Source organism: Coffea arabica, chromosome 8e, assembly GCF_036785885.1.
Source record: "Coffea arabica cultivar ET-39 chromosome 8e, Coffea Arabica ET-39 HiFi, whole genome shotgun sequence".
Classification (NCBI taxonomy): domain Eukaryota; kingdom Viridiplantae; phylum Streptophyta; class Magnoliopsida; order Gentianales; family Rubiaceae; genus Coffea; species Coffea arabica.
This window is the reverse complement of record NC_092324.1, coordinates 39146409-39165241: the sequence shown is the minus strand read 5'-3', so window position 1 is coordinate 39165241 and position 18833 is coordinate 39146409. Positions and strand designations below refer to the sequence as shown.

General features: G+C 32.2%; 1 protein-coding gene across 1 annotated transcript; it reads right to left on the bottom strand.

Moving 5' to 3' along the window:
• Positions 1-4740: 4740 nt before the first annotated feature.
• On the bottom strand, positions 4741-7944 carry LOC113704754 (protein FAR1-RELATED SEQUENCE 5-like). Its single transcript, XM_027226627.1, has 2 exons — positions 7194-7944; positions 4741-4826 (listed from the first exon to the last, which is right to left on the bottom strand). Exons 1-2 carry the CDS (start codon positions 7942-7944, stop codon positions 4741-4743), a joined length of 837 nt encoding a protein of 278 aa, XP_027082428.1.
• Positions 7945-18833: the final 10889 nt, after the last annotated feature.

The following is an 18833-nucleotide window of genomic DNA, read 5'->3' as shown; positions in this document are numbered from 1 at the left end:
AGTGGGGTAGGAACAGTTGTTAGATCAACTGTCTCTAAATAGTGTAATATTTTTTGAACATTTTGTAACTCTATGTAAATTTCTTGTACATCCTTCAACATAAGTGTGATACTACACTTCTGTGAAGAAACCTCAGGGGAGGTTTTTGAAATTATCCCTTATATTTTTGTCATGTCATTTATTTTGGTGCAGTTTGAAATAATACATTATAGGACGTCGGGGAACCAAGAAGATGAATCGTACAAAAGATAAAGGCAAGCAGCTTGAGGAACATTTTGACAATAATCTAGTAAAATCGGTTAAACCACCAAGTGATTTCATTGCATACAGGTAAATATGACTTTTTAGAAGGATTATTGTCTACATTTGGGGTTTTGAATTAGTTAAAAAACTCATGATAAAATCAAAAGTCTATGTAATGGATCTAATCATATAAAATCATGCTAGGATGGACTTCACACGCAAGCAAAAAGCAAAGGGAAAGTCATTAACAATGAAGGAGCTAAACATAGCTGCTAGAAATGCATAGAACAAATTGAGTGATGAGAAAAATCTTGTATGGAAGAATGAAGCAGATATGAAGAAATATAAGGAACTGATGAAAATCTACAAGGAGTCTACAGCGGACAGGGAAAAAAGCATAGAGAGTGATGTAGCGAAACAAGTAAAGACGTAGCATCGAATTTTATTTTGCATAAATTAAATGATTTAGAAGTTTCAAAGTGCAAGTGCAATTATTGGGCTGTTATTTGTTATTTTTTTTTATCAACATTGTTATATTTTTTTTGTAGGCATACAGGTTTAGGTGCATACCAGCTAAATTCTTAAAGTTTGTGAGTCATATTGATTGGGCGAAAATAGTTGCAATAAAAGAAATAGATTTTGGTGGATTACTGGAGATCCAATGCCACATCCTTCCAAAGGATATATGCACGTGGTTGGTGAATAATTTCAATTCAACTCACTCATATATGCAATTTGAAGGTGGACGTATACTGCCTGTAACATCAGAGGATATAGCAAAGGCTCTTGAAATTCCTGGTGAGGGGCCAGTGCCGGTTAAGATACTAGAGATGATGGAATTGAGAGCGATCCACATTATTTTAGGAAGAAAAAGTATAATTGGCATGATATAGTAGATGAACTAATATTCATGGAGATCGGAGATGAATTCAAGAGGTTGTTTGTTATTTTTGCATGTGGGTGCTTGCTTGCTCCACCAACACGAGCTGAAATTAAAGCCAATTTATGGGAGAATTTTAATCAACTTCGGAAATAGCTAAATTTAATTGGACTGAGTTCGTTAAAGCTGATTTATGCTGCAAAAAATTGTTGAATATGCAGAGCAATGCCCAAAATTTTTTTGGAGGTTATATCCTATTTTTACTGGTAAGTTAAGAAATCTCAATTATTGGATGATCTTACCTTATATTTGTTCATTATATCTAACAAGGATAAGTTGTTATTATTTTGCAGTTACATTATTATGATCGAATAAGTATACTTAATCATTGTGTTCGTAGAACCTGCCCTATAGCAAAAGCATGGACTGATGCCAACATAAGGGAAAGAGAAACACTAGAATTGGGTGGTCTTGGAAAATTTAGCAAAGGAAAGCTAGTAAGTATTGTTGAAACAATGATATTTTTAGAATTTGGGTTAGACATTATATTATACGGCTAACTACTTTGTCAAACTTACAATATACTTTTTCTTATACAAAGGTAGAGTTAAACAAAACGGACAGAGAAGAAAATGAGGAAGAAGAAGCGACTGAACTTGCGCCGGATGTGATTAGCCAGATGGTGAATAATGGACATGAAGAAATTGCTGTAAGATAACAAATTAAATCTAATACGAATGCAAATATGTCCCAAGTTGTACCAATATGAGAATTAATTGCATTTATTTTTATATTCAGATTCATCTAGCTAGTCTATATGCAAAAGCAGCAAATATCGAACGGATATCAATCGAGTGTCAACAAAGTGTAATGAATACATCAAGTATAATTTGCTCGCAACATAGTGCCATGCCATCATCTTCCCAGCCAGCCGTTAGATCTACAAAAAAACAGGTAAAAAAGTGAATGATCCATAATGAGAAGACAAAGGTTGTTATAGAGTCTGATACAGACAAATTTGAATATGAAAACAACCAAGACGAGACATGTGTTGGGTATAGAAATGATGATTTTTGTGAAGATGAGGCAAATGAGGCCGAAAATAAAGAAAAAAAAGATGATGTCAAGGCAATTGCGACAGCATTACATCAGTTGCGGCAGCCCATCCCTAACAAAGATGTTGGGGATAGCAGAATTGTAGAAGTTCATTGCTTGGATGCAGGCATAACTTCCCCATCAAAAGCTGTAGTCGAGCAACATTCGCTATGTGCTGCAACACAATGGAAGAGTAGGTCTAGATATAAAAAGAGAGAGTCCGAAGGCAAGTTATATATGGTATAGTTGAAATTAATCTTTTATTTGTTATTGCACTTTGTAAATGATATGGACATTGATCATTACAAAAAATATGCTATTCTTGACTTAATATAGATGCGGAAGATGGCCAAATACACAAGACATTGCGGACGATAAGGCACAACACCCTCTATTAGGTCTACTGATTATCAACTCTAAATCCAGACTACTTTGACACAATGCCAAAGAAAGATTGCGAATTTCACATGGCAAGACGAGGGAGAAGAGAGGTAAAATCATTTTTGTGCGATAATATTCGAAGTTATATGCTATTTTTATTCATATTCATTGATAATTCAACTTAATATTGTTGACTCAAATGTTCAATGTAGTGAGATATTAGTGTCTATATTCGAATTTAGCCTTAACCGGAAAGATATGCAATCTTTGCGAGAGAAGCATTGGATATCAGATAGGGTAAGCCACGAGAAAAAGAAAATTTTTTTTATTTGACTAATTTACTTATTGTAGTTGTGGAGATAGTTTCACCTTTTGGAATTCTAAAAAATTTTGTTGTTATTCTCACTCCTCTTTTAGGTCGTTGATATGTATGCAGGGTTATTGAATTTGGATGTGAGTAAAAGATTGATGAAGGTTAAGCGATACATTGTCGATCCATGTGTTGTTGTAAGTATAATGACCAACTTTTTTTGTCACCAACTAACACCATGCATATACAGTTTCACTTATTGTTAGTTTGTTAGAAAATTTGTACCGATGTTTAATATATAGTGTGTATTACTCGTGTAATTTCTAACTATCCTATCACTTTCGATCCAATTTCATTGATTTCTTAGGCAGGCTGCCATTCAACGAGTAGACCGATTTGAGAAAATGTCTGATGATGACCTATATTCGCAATTGAACAAGTGGTTCAAAATAAGAACAGATAATGCTTCAAGTCTAGCAAATGCTGATATCGTGAGCAATCTCTTATAACTCCTCAAACAAATATCTTTTACTTTATATCAAATGTGTTGCATTATAAAGTCCAACACATTACATTTTCAGATACTTGTTCCAGTGGTGAACAAAAGTCACTGGTTTGTATACTCGTTTGATATTGCACAAGGCATTGTTCATCTTCTTGACTCACGAGTTGATTTGTCACGGGTTTGAGAGACTAACATCTTACAATGACTGGTGGAATCTAAATATTATTTATAACTTGCAAATTTAATGCATCTGTTCCATGCCTTTACTAAATAACTAGTGTGAAAGTGTAATTTTTAAAATTATATTTTTATGTTGCACAAGCGCACCTTGGGATTAATAATGACAAAACAATTTGATAAGTTGGTGGATTTCAAGGGATTTATATTGCAAGTCGCAGATGTGCCTCAACAGTCTCCACATAATAGGTATATATAGTGTAAATATGCGTTATTTATATTCTATCTTGGAATATAATTGTATACTAAGTTATAATATTAGGATAGTAAGGTAAAACTTGTATGTTCAATTACTTCAACTCACCACCATGTATAAATCATGTTTCAGCTATGATTGTGGTGTGTTCATAATGAAATTTCTTGAGCACTGGAATGGAAGATTAAGTATACGCATTACGGAGGTATATATATTATTTTGATTTATAGAGATTTTTTGGTACACAGTAATTTTATGATGACTTATGTATATGTGTCACTCATTATTTCAATACTTGGATAGGATAACATATGAAAGTATTGAGTGCAATATGCTTCTATATTAGTTGCAATTGAGCATAACGAATGGGCCGAATCTATCCTTCAGAAGTTAAATATCCCTCCCCGACGGAAAAATCAGTTGTAATTTATGATTGAAAAATATCTTGTAGTTTGTAGTTATGTGCAAACCTACATCATAGATGCTCAGTAATTTTGTACTTGTGTTGTGTAGAATTATCTCCTTTTGGGTAACTGTTGGGAGCAAAGTTCATTAGTTATGAAGTTTTTATTACTAGTGATCATAATTTTTTGTTTGCGGTAGACAGGGTTGGCACACCATGATTAATATATAACTTGTTGTAATCAATTCAAGAGATGTAAATGGTTTTCAACTATTCTACATTGCTTGCAATTCTCAAACTACTATCTAATATATAAAAAAAAAAAGATAATCATTTTAGTCTTACATTGTTCCAATCCAGTTCCGAAGGGTCACAAGATACATCATCTTTATATACATATTCCATAATCATTCTAATATTGACTTTTGAAATTGGTAAATATTGTTCTCTTGATGGAGATTTTCATGGAAGGCAATTAGTTTCTACCAATTTATATTGTAGATAGTTCCACTTCTTCATCGCTTATATGTATGGGAGCACTGCTTTTTGGCCTTTCCACAGAAACCACAATGAGGTCTGGCAATCATTGAAAAAATTATCAAATTATTTAAATCAAATATTCATTGTTCATAATAGCATGCCCTACAATAATCTTGTAGCAAGGTTAGAATAATTTTAAATAACAACTTTAAAATTTTTTTTTTAAGAATTACTCACCATTAAGAATTCGGTGAATGAGTTGTACTTTGGCTTGCTCACAGGATCGTTAAGAATCAATAGTGGGAGATTATTACAACCTTGAATACGGATATTATCAGCACCCAATGTTTGAGAAGTGATTACGGGTTCACCGGATTAGATTTCAATATTGTACTGAATAAGATACTATAAATTTTAACAAAATCTTGATTATCCACATAAGTGCAATATCTCACTTACCATCTAACAAGACTTCATATCTGAGTGAATAACTAGGGATGATCCAAAATTTGATTCACTGAATGACTATTATTACAAGTAGCACATTACATTAGGTGCAAAGTTATACTAACAATGTGTATAACAGCAAAATAATAAGATGCCAAAATTAAATACACACTGTGTCCAAAATTTAAGATGCTATGATGTACGAAAACTAAGATGCAAATGTGTACATAATGTATAACAACGTGTTCAACTGAATTAACAATATGTAAATAAAAAATAACTGAAAGTAATCTATAAAAAATCAAAATTCAGTACATGCGTGAGCATTTTAAATGAATAAATTGTAAAGTTATACTATAAACTTATGGGTTACTATAAATATAATACATAACCGATGCATTAAATTCAAGTAACTATGCATAAGATTTGAAAATGTCTTTTTGTAGTGTGTATAAGATAAAATACACCGTGTATCAGAATAATAACATGATGTCAAAACTAAATAACAAATGATAAATAATTGTAACTTGTACGATTTTAAAAAATAAATGTGTGCTAACAAAACAATAATTTGACAAAAAATTTTATCCAAAGGTGTAACCATGTGTCCAAAATACAATAACAATATTTCAAAACAAAGTAACCAGTGATACTTGGTATCAATCAATGCGTACAACATATATATCAGTTTGTATACATAAAACAACAACATGTAAATGCTATTAAATCAAGATATTGCCATAATGCGTAGCAACTAATGTGTATAAAATATGATATTACTATGTCAAAAATAAATAATATCTGGTGAACATCCTATCACTAATATGTACACCTTAATAACCAATGTGTACAAGTAAAACACTAATTTGTAACAACTAAATAACTAACAATGAACTATAATACACATTACGTAAAGTGTAAAAATAGCTACTTACTACCACAGAATTATTCGATGACAAACATTTGCTTGATGTTTGGCTTTGGATAGGTTGATAGGATTCTGATGACTGACAAGAGAAAAATATACAATAACTGAGTCGGCTTATGATAGTAGAGTCAATTGAAATGATATAATTATGTAAGTCCATATCAAAGATTCAGTACTAACTATTTCAGGAGTGCTTGCCTTAGACAATTTAGAACTCTTCTTTTGCTTATGAAACCTGTCCACCCAACTACGCAATACTTTCTTAGTTTTTCTGCCACTTCGTTTCTTTAAACCCGTTGGAGTAACAAAGTGGCCAACTGCATTCTGCACCTGTATTTTCTCACATAGATCCATTGATGCACTATTCTGTGTTATTTCATTTATTTCTCCACAAAATAGCATTTTGACTTTCTTTGACAATTCAGACATTACGCTACTGACTAACTTTGTAGCGGCTTCTGACATGGCAGCTCTCGTAGCAAATCTTACCATTTCGAATGTTAATAGCTTATATCGATGGAAAATAGAGAGAGACAGATCTGATGATATTTCTCTACCCTTACAATCGATACTGCCTCCAGACCTTGCCTTCTTTGTCCACCTCTTTGTCACATATTGATCAAAAATAAACTTTGTTCCAACCATATTATACACCTTTAAAGCATGTGAGCATAGGATTCCTTTCTGCTCAAAAAGATTACAACTACAAGTAATGTCTTTAGTTATTGGATTCAATGTCACTCTTCTCTCCCTTCCTCCATCATACCGACTGACACTGTATTCCACATGCATTGTAGTATGCTTTTGGTCCAAAATCACCATTGTAGTGGATTCATCGTATTCATTCTGGAATGCAACAAACATACATGGGGAGTATATAGAAGTTGCCTGAATCAGTACGGGAGTCTGTTGCAATCCCAGCATTGGCAGCTTTTGTCGACTGTGATACTTAACTCTTAGTTTATTATATATTTTTTCATCCACAACTCAATTAAAATGTTTGAAAAATTGAATCAGATCATGATCAAGTTTCAGATAATTTTTTATGGAAGCATTTAGACTCTCACTTAGTTGGGTGCTACGCATACCTGCAGTCCAGGTGCCTTTTATGAAGCATTTTGCCCATTTTTTTCGATACGTATAAATGCCACATAACCATTCATTTGTTTTGAGCTTGTGTTCTTTCAGCATTGTATCCCAGGCCATGATAAACTCATTTTTATCTTCTATCTCATACATACATTCAGCAAATCTATATGGGAGATTACTACCATTCTTGTAATAGTTCCCAAGGTGTTTCATGAAATTGACTCTAATATGAAAAGTACACAGATTATGGTATGTTGAAGGCATAACAGCTGAAATTGCAGGGGCCATGGCTGCATCCTGATATGTGAAGATGGTTTTTGAGTGTTTTCCACAAACTGCCTCTACAAATGTACCGAGCACCCACTTGAATGATTCAATGGTCTCATCATACAATAGGGTTGCTCCAAAAATAACCAATTGTCTAAATTGATTGAATCTCACAAATACGCCCAATGGTCTGTACTCCTTGTTAGTTTTATATGTGGTATCAAATGTAATCACATCCCTAAAATAGGTATAATCCATCAGCATTGATGCATCAGCCCAAAATATATTTGTAATTTGTTCTTCACAATCAAGTTGCTCAGCGTGGAAGAATGACGGATTCTCCAATTTTTGTTCTTGAAAGTATCGTAGCATTGCACCAGTTTCACCATACTTTAATCCCCTCTCTCTTTTTGTTCGTGGATAACGTTTTAAGTCATCACGAGTGTAGCCAATATTGCCTAATCCACCTGCCTCTTTTCCCATGAATTCATGGGATTATTTCAAGGATATTCTTGCATCATTTGCAATCTAAGCTTGGGTTCCTTGAGAAATACTTACTTTTCTTTGCTAACGTATCATATGAGCACATTCTGGAATGTGTAGTGTGTGATTATGCTCGATTACTAGATCTCGAACCTGATACTTCATTGTTTCTCTGTTCAAAATTATCCCCATTTTAGCTTCATATCAGGTTTTTGTTTCATCCCGAATTCTCTTTGGTTTTACATCTCCTTCGTACCGTCGTTTGAAACCTTCTTTACAACATGTGTACCTTCTTGATGTAACTACACCGTCTTTATCCTTGTTTAAGTAGTCTTTCCGAATATTGAACCCAACAACTAATCCATACCTATTGTAGAAGTTGTATGCCTCATCTTCTGACTGAAACTCCATGCCGATTTTAGGACCCAAAGTTTCCTCCATTGTGCTGTATTCGACAAAAGCATTTTTTGCTATTGTTTTTCAGGACAAACTCAAGGTGAATTATTAGCATATTATCATACAGCAAATCATTAGCTTATAAATCTTGGTATTACTTGGTCTGATTAGTTATATGATTTATTACTTTATTATTTTTAAATACCCATTTAAGTGATTTCAAGTAAATTTTCATATTCTCCATAAAAATTATGTCTATCATATTTGTTTTTTATTTTCTTATTCACATCATAAGCACTTAATTATTTGTATTCACATATGTACATACTTTATAACGACGTGTACACACTTTACAACATTTTGTACAATAATTTTTATGGATATGTATCTTCTCTGTAATAGATAATCAAATAACTCTAATAATTTGCAAAGCATATTTCACTATATAATATATACATTTCAAACAAATATTATAATCAATTTGTGTATAATATTAGTATTTATATACTTTACAATCATATGTACACACTTTATAACAATGTGTACACCCTTTACATCAACTTGTAACATAACAAATGCATATATGTAAAATACATTTTTACATAGTGTAAGGTTCGACAGAGTTCTCAAAATCTATACATTGTCATTTATACTGTTTGTGTAGTTATTTAAGTTGGCCACATTGTTAAGTTATTTTTACGCTTATGTTATTTTATTTGTACACATCCTCATTTATTTTCTGAAACTCTGTACGGGATCTTTATTGTGCAAGTTAACCATCTAGATGTATGTTCTCTGTAAAATAATAATGACATACTTCTTGTAATTTTCAAATCAAGCTTTACTAGATAACACATTTATTACAATCAAATTACCTATAGCATTTACCTTGGACAGAGTTGACCATGCAATGGATTTCAGATGGGCCGTTCACAAGTCCCGGCTATGCATTTGTTACTCAATGAATATCTATCTCAGTCATCCACAAGTTAAATCGGCGTGTATTGTTGCTGCAACGGATTTTCACAATTATCTTGTGCACACCTCGGACTAGATGCTCGTTTTGATAGGGTTTATTTAAGAGTTGGAAGAAAAGAAGACAAAGATTTATGTCTATGTTATGCGAAGTAATTTGCTGAGAAGAGAAGAACATAAGGAGCTGCAGCGACAATGTATTGTGTTCAGAGAAAACCCACTACCACCATTTTCTTCTCACCTCTTTTAAGTTGAAAGAGTTTTAAAGCCCGCCTGATCATACCAAAAGTTGATTTTCAAATTTTGACTTTGAATTTTTCATACCCTTAACGTTTGGGATTTGTAGCAAACTCCGTTTGGTATTTCTTTACAATTTCTCTTTTTTTTTTGTTCCACTTTTTTAAACGACACTGTTGTCTTCAGGTCTCATTTCACTTGCGACGTGGCTTTGTTTTGTGTGTTGATATTAGCTCATCTAATTTGGAGCGTCAGAAGTTTCTGAAACGGTGGCCTGGCAACTGTCCTAGCCCCTAGTCTTTTGAAGCCATTGTGCTGGGCTTGTGGGACGCAGAGTGAACGGACGTAAAGATGATTGAGAGAGAGAGAATTGAAAGTGCGAATGTGAAGTTATTAATTTGTTATTGTGGGCAGAGTTCCCGCACTAGAGAAGTAACGTGGCATTTGTGAACCTAATTAATGAGGACAACCAATTACACCAACCATGGGTAGAAAATTAGAATAAAGTGATCCTGCATATGCGTGTCAATAAAGCAGTGGTTTAACGTGGGGTGCTGATCGGAAAAATAAAGAGAAATTGGTGGGGACTGGAAACATATGGGGTCTTGGAGTAAGCTGGAAGAATCATTGGTGAAGAAATGAAGAAAGGCAATCATATTAAAATGGTAACTACTCTTACACACATGATACACATCTAAAATTTACATAATCTATCATACATTTATACGTAATAATTGTTATCATTCTTTACATTTATATATTTTTTTATTTAATCTTACTTATCCTTCTTTTTATTTACTTACTTTCTCTAATTAATCTTACGTTTTCAAATATATAACACTGGAAATATATGATAACCAGGGTCCAGTGGACACCCATTAGACACATCCATACTTTATTCGATCACCACATGGCCAAATTTAATTAGACCTATAAATCAAACCAAATAACTTGGTACTCTACTTGAATTCGGCCCGAACCAACTTTGTTCAAGTTTATTTGTTTAGATATCAATCCAAACTCGAACATAATTTTAAACTTGAAAATATTAACAAACCAATCATGATTTTCACGTTGTCTGGCTCGATATGTTCAAGAACATATAAAGCAAGTAAATTTCATAAAATATGTCTAAACTTTCCTTCCTTAACTCCGCTTCTTTCCTTCTTGTATATTGCTTATCTTATAAAATAACAAGCATATAGTACTCTTATCTCTTGAATAGACATAATTGATTTTAATCACATCCATAATTCATCGTAATAGATTCTTTGAATAGGCATAATTGACTTTAATCGCATTCCTAATTCATCGTAATAGATTTCTTGAATATCAAAAAACAAAAATTAAGGAAAAAAAAACAACAAATTAGAGTGAAAATCTCTATATAATACAACGTGAAATTTCAAGTCAAGCCAAACCAAGCCTAACTTTGATTGTATGTGCGTAAACTTGATTTTTAAACAAGCTAAGCCAAGCTTTTCATGAATACACATCAGAAATTTCACGTCAAGTTCGATCAATTTCTTTCAAAAAATTATCAAATACAAGTCAAGTTCAAATGTTCCTTTTAATTTTTGAACCAATTTTGAACATACTTCTGTCCGACTCGTTGAGACCTGTTTTTAGCCTTAAATTTAATTTTTTATTTGAACAACTATTAATTATTTTATTTTTATTTGTTTTTGTTAACATTCAATCCTAACTTTATTTTTTCACCACTTATTCCTTTTCCTTGTTCACTTTATTTGGTTTGATTATTTATTACTATTACGAAAATTCAAATAATTTTCATTCTTTGTAACTTTTTTTTTTTTTCGCTGCAGTTGAGGTTTGAACCCTCACCTACAGTCCAAGGAGGGACTTAAGTCCCTTCCTGGTGACCACTGAACCATTGGCCCAGTGGTTGCATTCTTTGCAACTTATTATATGCTAACTCCGTATCCATATAAGCACGAACATAGGAAAGTCTTCGATTGGTTTCTTTTTATTATTTCTTTCAACAAACTAAAACAATTACCACCCAAATTAGTTTTACTTTTTAAATTTTTTTATATGACAAAACAAGAATCTCTGATATCATTAGTTATATTTTTTAATTTTTTATTCAACAAATAATTGAAGTTTAAGTGCATTTATGTTCTATTATTATTTGGTTACATGTATAGATTTTAGATTATATATTTTTTGGTAAAACAGTAAACACATATTATATTCCTTAATATAACTCTTTCTCTCAAATTTTGACTCACCATTAGTAATGAGAATAAGCAAAATTCAATGCCCTGTTCATGAATTAATTATTTTTATTCTATTTAATTTCAAAGTTTTTATTCAATGTTTTAGTTATCTAAAATCAATATTCGTTAAAAAAAGAAAGAAAAACTTTAGAAAAGAAAATATTAGTTATTTGATACCAATAAGTAGTACTAGTAGTGGTATAACTCATACTAATAACGGTAATGATTGGTGCACATTTTTTAATAGATAAATTAGTTCACATTGAGGATTATTCCTTAATTTGGTTGATTGATTTTAAGAAAAGAAAAGATCCTTTATATTGTGTTTTTTTTGGTAACAACACTTTCCAGTATCTTATTTAATTTTTATTTTTAAATGATATCATTCCAATTACTCATGTGTTCGACTCCCGTATGCTATCTCATTGTGTATCTCTGAGACAAGATTCAATACGGATTTAAGGGATTAGTTTGACCGAAAGATTGGAATACCCCTAAACAAAAAAAAAAAAAAATACTCATGAGTTCGTCTCCCTTATTCTATTCTATTTCATTCTGCTGCTATCAAGATTCATTTTTTAAGTTCAATTCGTGATTGGTGCCCTTATATGAATACTAGTTCTTTACTTAAGTGCATCTGTCCATAATTCCTGATTGGTGACCCCAAAGTGGCATCTTAATAGCACTGGCAATTTATTGCATGATTGACAAGAGATGGACTTCCTTTCCTCTACTCCAGTAAACCTATCTCAAACATGCCAATCTCACACTTGTTACCAATCAAAATCTAGCAATGCTTTCATTCCCGCTAATATGTTGTGCTATAACTTTTTTCTTTTTATCTTTTATAATTATACTATTTTTTACTAGTATTGGTATTGAGCACCTCTCCAGTACAGTTTTATCTTTTATAATTGATATCTGTATTATGTGATATCAAAGGCTCAAAATCATTTACTACCCTTACAGTCCAATATTTAATCTAATACCCTTTTTTTTTTCCAAAATACTGAGGTTCCATAGTGATTTTCTACTTATCTTATACTATCCGAAAAATAATTAACGATAAATCTACAGAATTCACATAATGACTAAAAGTGACTTGTAATAAAAGATGACCACCATTACTACATAATGGTTCACATTATTTATCCCATTCCAAAAAAAAAAAAGCTACATATCTAAATGTACTTCTTTTTAATTAACTTCCAGTGTGGTTGCAACGAAAAAAAAAGCTTCAATATGGTGGGAAAACAAATTGGAGAGGAGCTCAATCCCATTGCATGAACTTATTAAATTGTTAAACACCAGTGTACTTGTTTGAAAAAATAGATGAAATGTAAATTTAATTTTTGATAAGATAACAAATATTTTAAAATAAAAAATACGACACTTTCGATTGAACTCACAGAGTAGAATTTAACAATGAGTAGTCCAACCCAAAAAGAAGTATTGAGCCAACTATACTGCAGGCAAGATCTCAAATCTTGTCATACACGTACCATGACTAGGTATTAAGGTCATCTCTTTCTTCCAAGTCCTTTCCCTTATTTCGGTTTCCTCCGCAACCACTCTTTCTCCATCATACCCTTATCTTGTCATCTGTGTCCTCCGAACTCGGAACCCTTACAGCTACCAATTCTTCAGCTCCCAACGGTTCAGGTAGGATCAAGCATGGGCTGAAATAAAAAACCTTATGGCTAGAGTCAGAATTTTTAGGCTTTGAATTTCAATGGCTCAACTCAACCTTTTAGTTTAGTAATTTGGGCTTTAAATCAAAATGAGCTGGCCCAAAAAACAATTTGCACTTCTCCATCGCTTCAAAGTAATAATGAATTATAAATATAATATTACTTTTTCTTTTTCACCCTCCCTCTCCTCCCCTTCCCACATCCTTCTTCTTCCCAGCTGTCAAATCAAAAATTCAAATATTGAACTTGGGTGGAGACAAATCTAAGAGCCTCATTTGCCCACTAGGTAATATTACAATTACAATTACAATTACAAACATAAATGTTGATGATGATTAATAAAAGAGGAATCTTAATTAGTCCACAAACTTCTTGAGCAAGACTAACATTGTGAAAAAGTAGTACTACACGTGAATATTCATCTTAATAATCATCTCTCTCAAAAATTTTAAAAGTAATATATAGATATTATATATATATATGTATTGTAGGGAGGGTTTTAAGGATGGTTAAATCAGAATGTTTCTAACTCCTCATTCTTTTTTTATATAGATTTTTAAATTTTTTTAATTGTTATATATCATTTCATATCTTTTGAATTTAAATAGTAAGAAGTGGCTACACTTACATAGAAATTTGATTTGAAATTTATTAATGTGAGGGTAAATAAAGAGGAAGCATCACCAAACCTACTAAAAGTAAAAAAGTAAATAACAAGATTGTACCCTTCAACTTAGTAATCCTAGCTAAATGGGCAAATTATATAAAAAATAAAAAGAAAATAATATTCATTGGTCATGGATTTAAAAAGTCAGGAATGGTACCATTCATGAACGCAAGATTATGAAAAAAAACAAAGTACTACTAGCCTTTCAACATGAATATTTTTATTTGAAATCTCTATTTTTGATGAAAAATAATAATAAAAATAACAACAAATCTACAAAAAAATTTTAAAAAATAACAATGCAGTTTAAAGAAAAGATATAGAACTTTTGACCCTAAACTATATATCTAGGTAGTCTGTATATACTTGATCCAAATTTGACCCTAATTAAATTTGAACAAGAGTGCAAAACCCAAATGCTAAAATAGTCTTGGGTATTATTGATTATGTTATGTATTCTTATTGTTTTCTTCACATGTAATTATGTAATTGCTATGTCATTTTTATACATTTTTTTTGTAGTAATTGAGGTTATTATAAGATATTATCAGTTGATCGTTTACATTTTAAATGTCAATACTTGCAACCATTGTGATCAATTTTCAGTTTTATATGATTTTCATATTATGGGAGGTAAAGTTAAATATATTGTAAAAATGTTAAACCAAATTGCAAGTTATGGATTTTTTTTTTGCTTCAAATTTTAATTCTTCAATTTGGATCGAGGTTGAATATAGATTCAACTACAATAAATTTTCTTTGAAAATTTGAAATCATTCAATTCTAAATTAATATGGAAAATAACTAATTTTGGTGTTTCCATACTTTTGTATTGAATTTTTATTTTTATATTTTACTATCCAAATGTACTTTATAATAGTGTAACATTTACAATATGTTAAGTTATGTTAGTGAAATTAAGACTCAAAGACCAATAACGATGTAAAATACCAGTCGCAAAATTACTACCATGTAAAAGAAAATTCCCATCACACACGCGACATATTATATACACGTGTAATTAGAGAACTTCTTGCTTTTTCCATTTTTTTTTCCTTTTTTCTTTATTTTTCCTATTTTTTTTTCTTCTTCCTTCAATCCAACCAAAGCCAATCGCTTCCACTTACATCACCGTTGTCAGTTGTCACCATTTGGCACCATCGCCACTATCTTCAGGTCATCTTCATCAGCATCTTGAATCTTAGATTTTCATCAATTTCACGAATACCAATACGTTTTCATGTTAAATGGATGCTACATAATCGTTTTGTGGCTCTTGAAGATCATTTTAGTACTAATTTTACATGATATATGATAATTTGAGGTAACTAAAAGGGTTAAACTCATTTTGATTCTAACCCCGTTTCATTGCTTTCCAGCCACTTTTGACCCAATTGGACATCATAATCGAGATCTATACGATGAATAGAGCTTGGGGTGAAGCTTTGGAGAAGTTTTAATATTATTTTGTAATGCCCAGTCGGCGGACGGTAGTGAAGCAGTAGCAACCTATGGTGGTGGCTGGCAGTGGTGGTGGATTCTAATTTCATTTGTTACACTAGTCACTAGTGGAGGAGAAGGAAAACAAATAGACTAAAACAAGAAAATAAAAAAAGAAAAAAGAAAACAAAGGGCTTCTGGGTTGAGGGGAGGGAGGAAAAGGAAAAGGAAAAGGAAAAGGAAAAGAAAAAGAAAATTAGAAAAGAAAAAAGAAAAAAAAAACAGTGTAACAGAAAAAGAAAACAAAAGAAAATTTTAAAAAATAAGAATAGAAGTAAAGTTACCAAAATACTTTTCCACACTGCCCTGTACACTTAGCTTTTCAAGCATGTATAGTTCACGCTTTGCTCTGTCAGTTTAGATGATTTTCATCCGAACTCCACATCAATTCAAAGCACAAGAAATTCATTTGGGTGTTTTTTAATGATAGGAGAATTTCCATGAGCTTTGACCAAACTATAGGGGGGGGTTTTTAGAATTTTACCTTAAATATTATAAAGAAGATGATAATTTCTTACAAAGATAAAAGTATATGGTTTTCCATCTTTGTGCGTACTTTTAAGTACATGAATTCTATATAGTTTAGTCCTTTTACACTAAACTTTTCATTAGAATTTAAATAGTCCGATTAACCTCATAATAGAATGATAATTTTCCTACGAATATTTAAAGTTTGCAATACTCTTAAACTATGTTTGTAAAATAGTTGCTTTATTGGGGTTAATTCCATTTTGTACTCTCTAACTATACCTATTTGTACTCTAGTTCTCAAACTATAAATTAGTACACTTCAACCCTAACTATACGTTGATTAGCTTTTTGGTCCCTAAACTACTTCCTTCTCTCTAATTTTAGATTTTTTTTGGTTATAGTTGCTTCTTATGGACGACTAATATTCCATAAGTTTCACATATTTGTTAACGATTGTACTTAAATAGGACGGTTTTTATAGTTAGGGACTAAAGTGTCCCAATTTATAATTTAGGGATCAAAGTGAAAATTGGGGTATAATTGAAGGATGAAAAATTGTATTAATCCTCACTTTTTTGGCTAGTTGAACTTGTTAACAATTCAATATTTACTTAGACCACTATAGTGGGAAAATTTGACTGCTTTATAAACTTCAAAGGCACAAATAAACACTAAACTAAATTTTAGTGGGGAAAATTGTAAATTCTTGTAGATGGTTTTGGTCTTTGGAACAAATTCAAAAGTTTAAAAACTTAATAGATTTTTTGAAAATTATGAGACCAAATGGTATCACTGTAAAAGTTGAAGAAATATTTGAAACATTTATTAGACACCAAAAATTTTGTGTCATTTATTTTTTATTCCTATTTTCATTTTTTATCTATTCATTTTATTTTACTTTTGTTTTGTTTTATTTTATTTTTATTCTATTTTTATTTCTTACATTTTCTAAAGAACATTATCTCAAATTTATTTTTTAGAAAATTAGAAAGACAATAAAAGGAAAGGCAAAAAAGAAAAGTAAGGAGATTCATCAGAATTTTGTAAAAAAAATAAAAAAATAAATAAAAAATTGTTGCACGCGTGCTGTTCTTCTTCTTTGTTTCGGCCACAAACCAGAAAACAGTACAAGGAATATTGCAGCTGCAAATTCCATCCCATTTCCACTCGATTTTTTGCATTTTTCTTTCCCTCCATGCCGCCCAGTACAAGGCCACCTAGCCTTAATTCGAATCATCAAGAAAAATCTAGAAAAAGCCATTGAATGGCTTCAAAAATGCCACAAAAACCCAGCTCATCTGCACCATTGCTCCTAGGGTTTTAGGGGAGGTTTTGTTCCTATAAAGGCTTAAAAAATGCAGCCTCAGGGTAGAAAAAGAGGGGGATGCGGCGGAGAAAGAAAACACAGAGAGAAAAAGAAGAAAAATGAGCAGAAAAATTTTGTCAAAAAACGTGAGCCAGGATTGGTGATTCAGTCACTTTCCCTGTTTGATTCCGATCTCCCTAGGGCTTCTCGTGGGAAAATTTCGCCTGATTCCGATATCCTAGGGGTTCTCGTGGAAAGATTTTGTTTTCTGGGCAAACTACATTGGTTGGGGAGGAAGTTTCGTGTTAAAATTTTTCAGAAAAAGCCACCGCAACGCCTTCAAATTGAAGCTTGAATTGGCTGCATCCACAGCTCTTGAACCTCGGTATCAGTTTTGCAGCTTCGTTCTTTAGGATCTCTCCTCGAGATTTTTCGCGTTTATTCGTTCCCTGAAGCGTTAAGAGGTAATTTTATTCATCCCTTTCCTTTCACACTGTAATGAAGTCAGTAGTTAAGTAGTACAAAAGGGAAGAAGGCGTGAAGTGAAATTAAGGGAAAGCGTGGCAGTAGCAGGAAGATGTCAAGAGAAGTCGCGGGTTGATAAAGATAGCAGCTAACAATGTACGGAAGAAGAAAGGCGTGAAGTCAGGAAAAGAGAAGTCGTGGAAGGAAGAGGAAGGCGCGATCCATAAACCACGCTTTTTCTGGGTTCATGCTGTTCTTGCTGAAGTTGGGGACCAGACGAGCTTGAAGATTCCACTTACACGTGTCAATCCCTCATTAGTTATTGGAAGGAGTTAGTTAGAGTAGCTTCTATAAAAGATACGATCATGTAACTTGCTAGGTAGTTTTTGAGAAGATTTGTTATTGTAATCAGAGAGGGAATATCACCTCTGTTGTCTTTTCTCTCAAGTTTCCTGCATTCTTTTTCCCCTTCTCCTCTTTCCCGCCAATCCTTATTCTGTATCTAGTTTTGAAGTTCATCAATGAAAATGGAAGTTGTTTGTTCCTGAATCAAATCAAAATTAAGTATTCGATTAACTTTCTGTTTATTCCACTTTCATTCCTGCAACATTCCAGTCACAATTCTGGTTCTGTACCACAACACACACGTGCCCAGATCCTTGCCCAATCCACCAAAAAGTTTGCTGCATCTGTTCTTATTCTGTTCTTCTTTTGATGTTCTTCTCTAATTTAGATTTTTGATACAATCTTGTGTTAAACGTAATAAGATTGAGTGTTGAGGGTAGTGCTGCATAATCTGGTTGTTTTGATCCAAGATCTTGATGTTTGGTTGGGGTTTTGATTGTGTTAGATGGAGTGCGAAAGAAAGTTGCAAAAACCTTGCAAATTGCAGAAAGAATGTGTCGATTAGCTTTGCATGGATTTTTTTTAAAATTACAGTT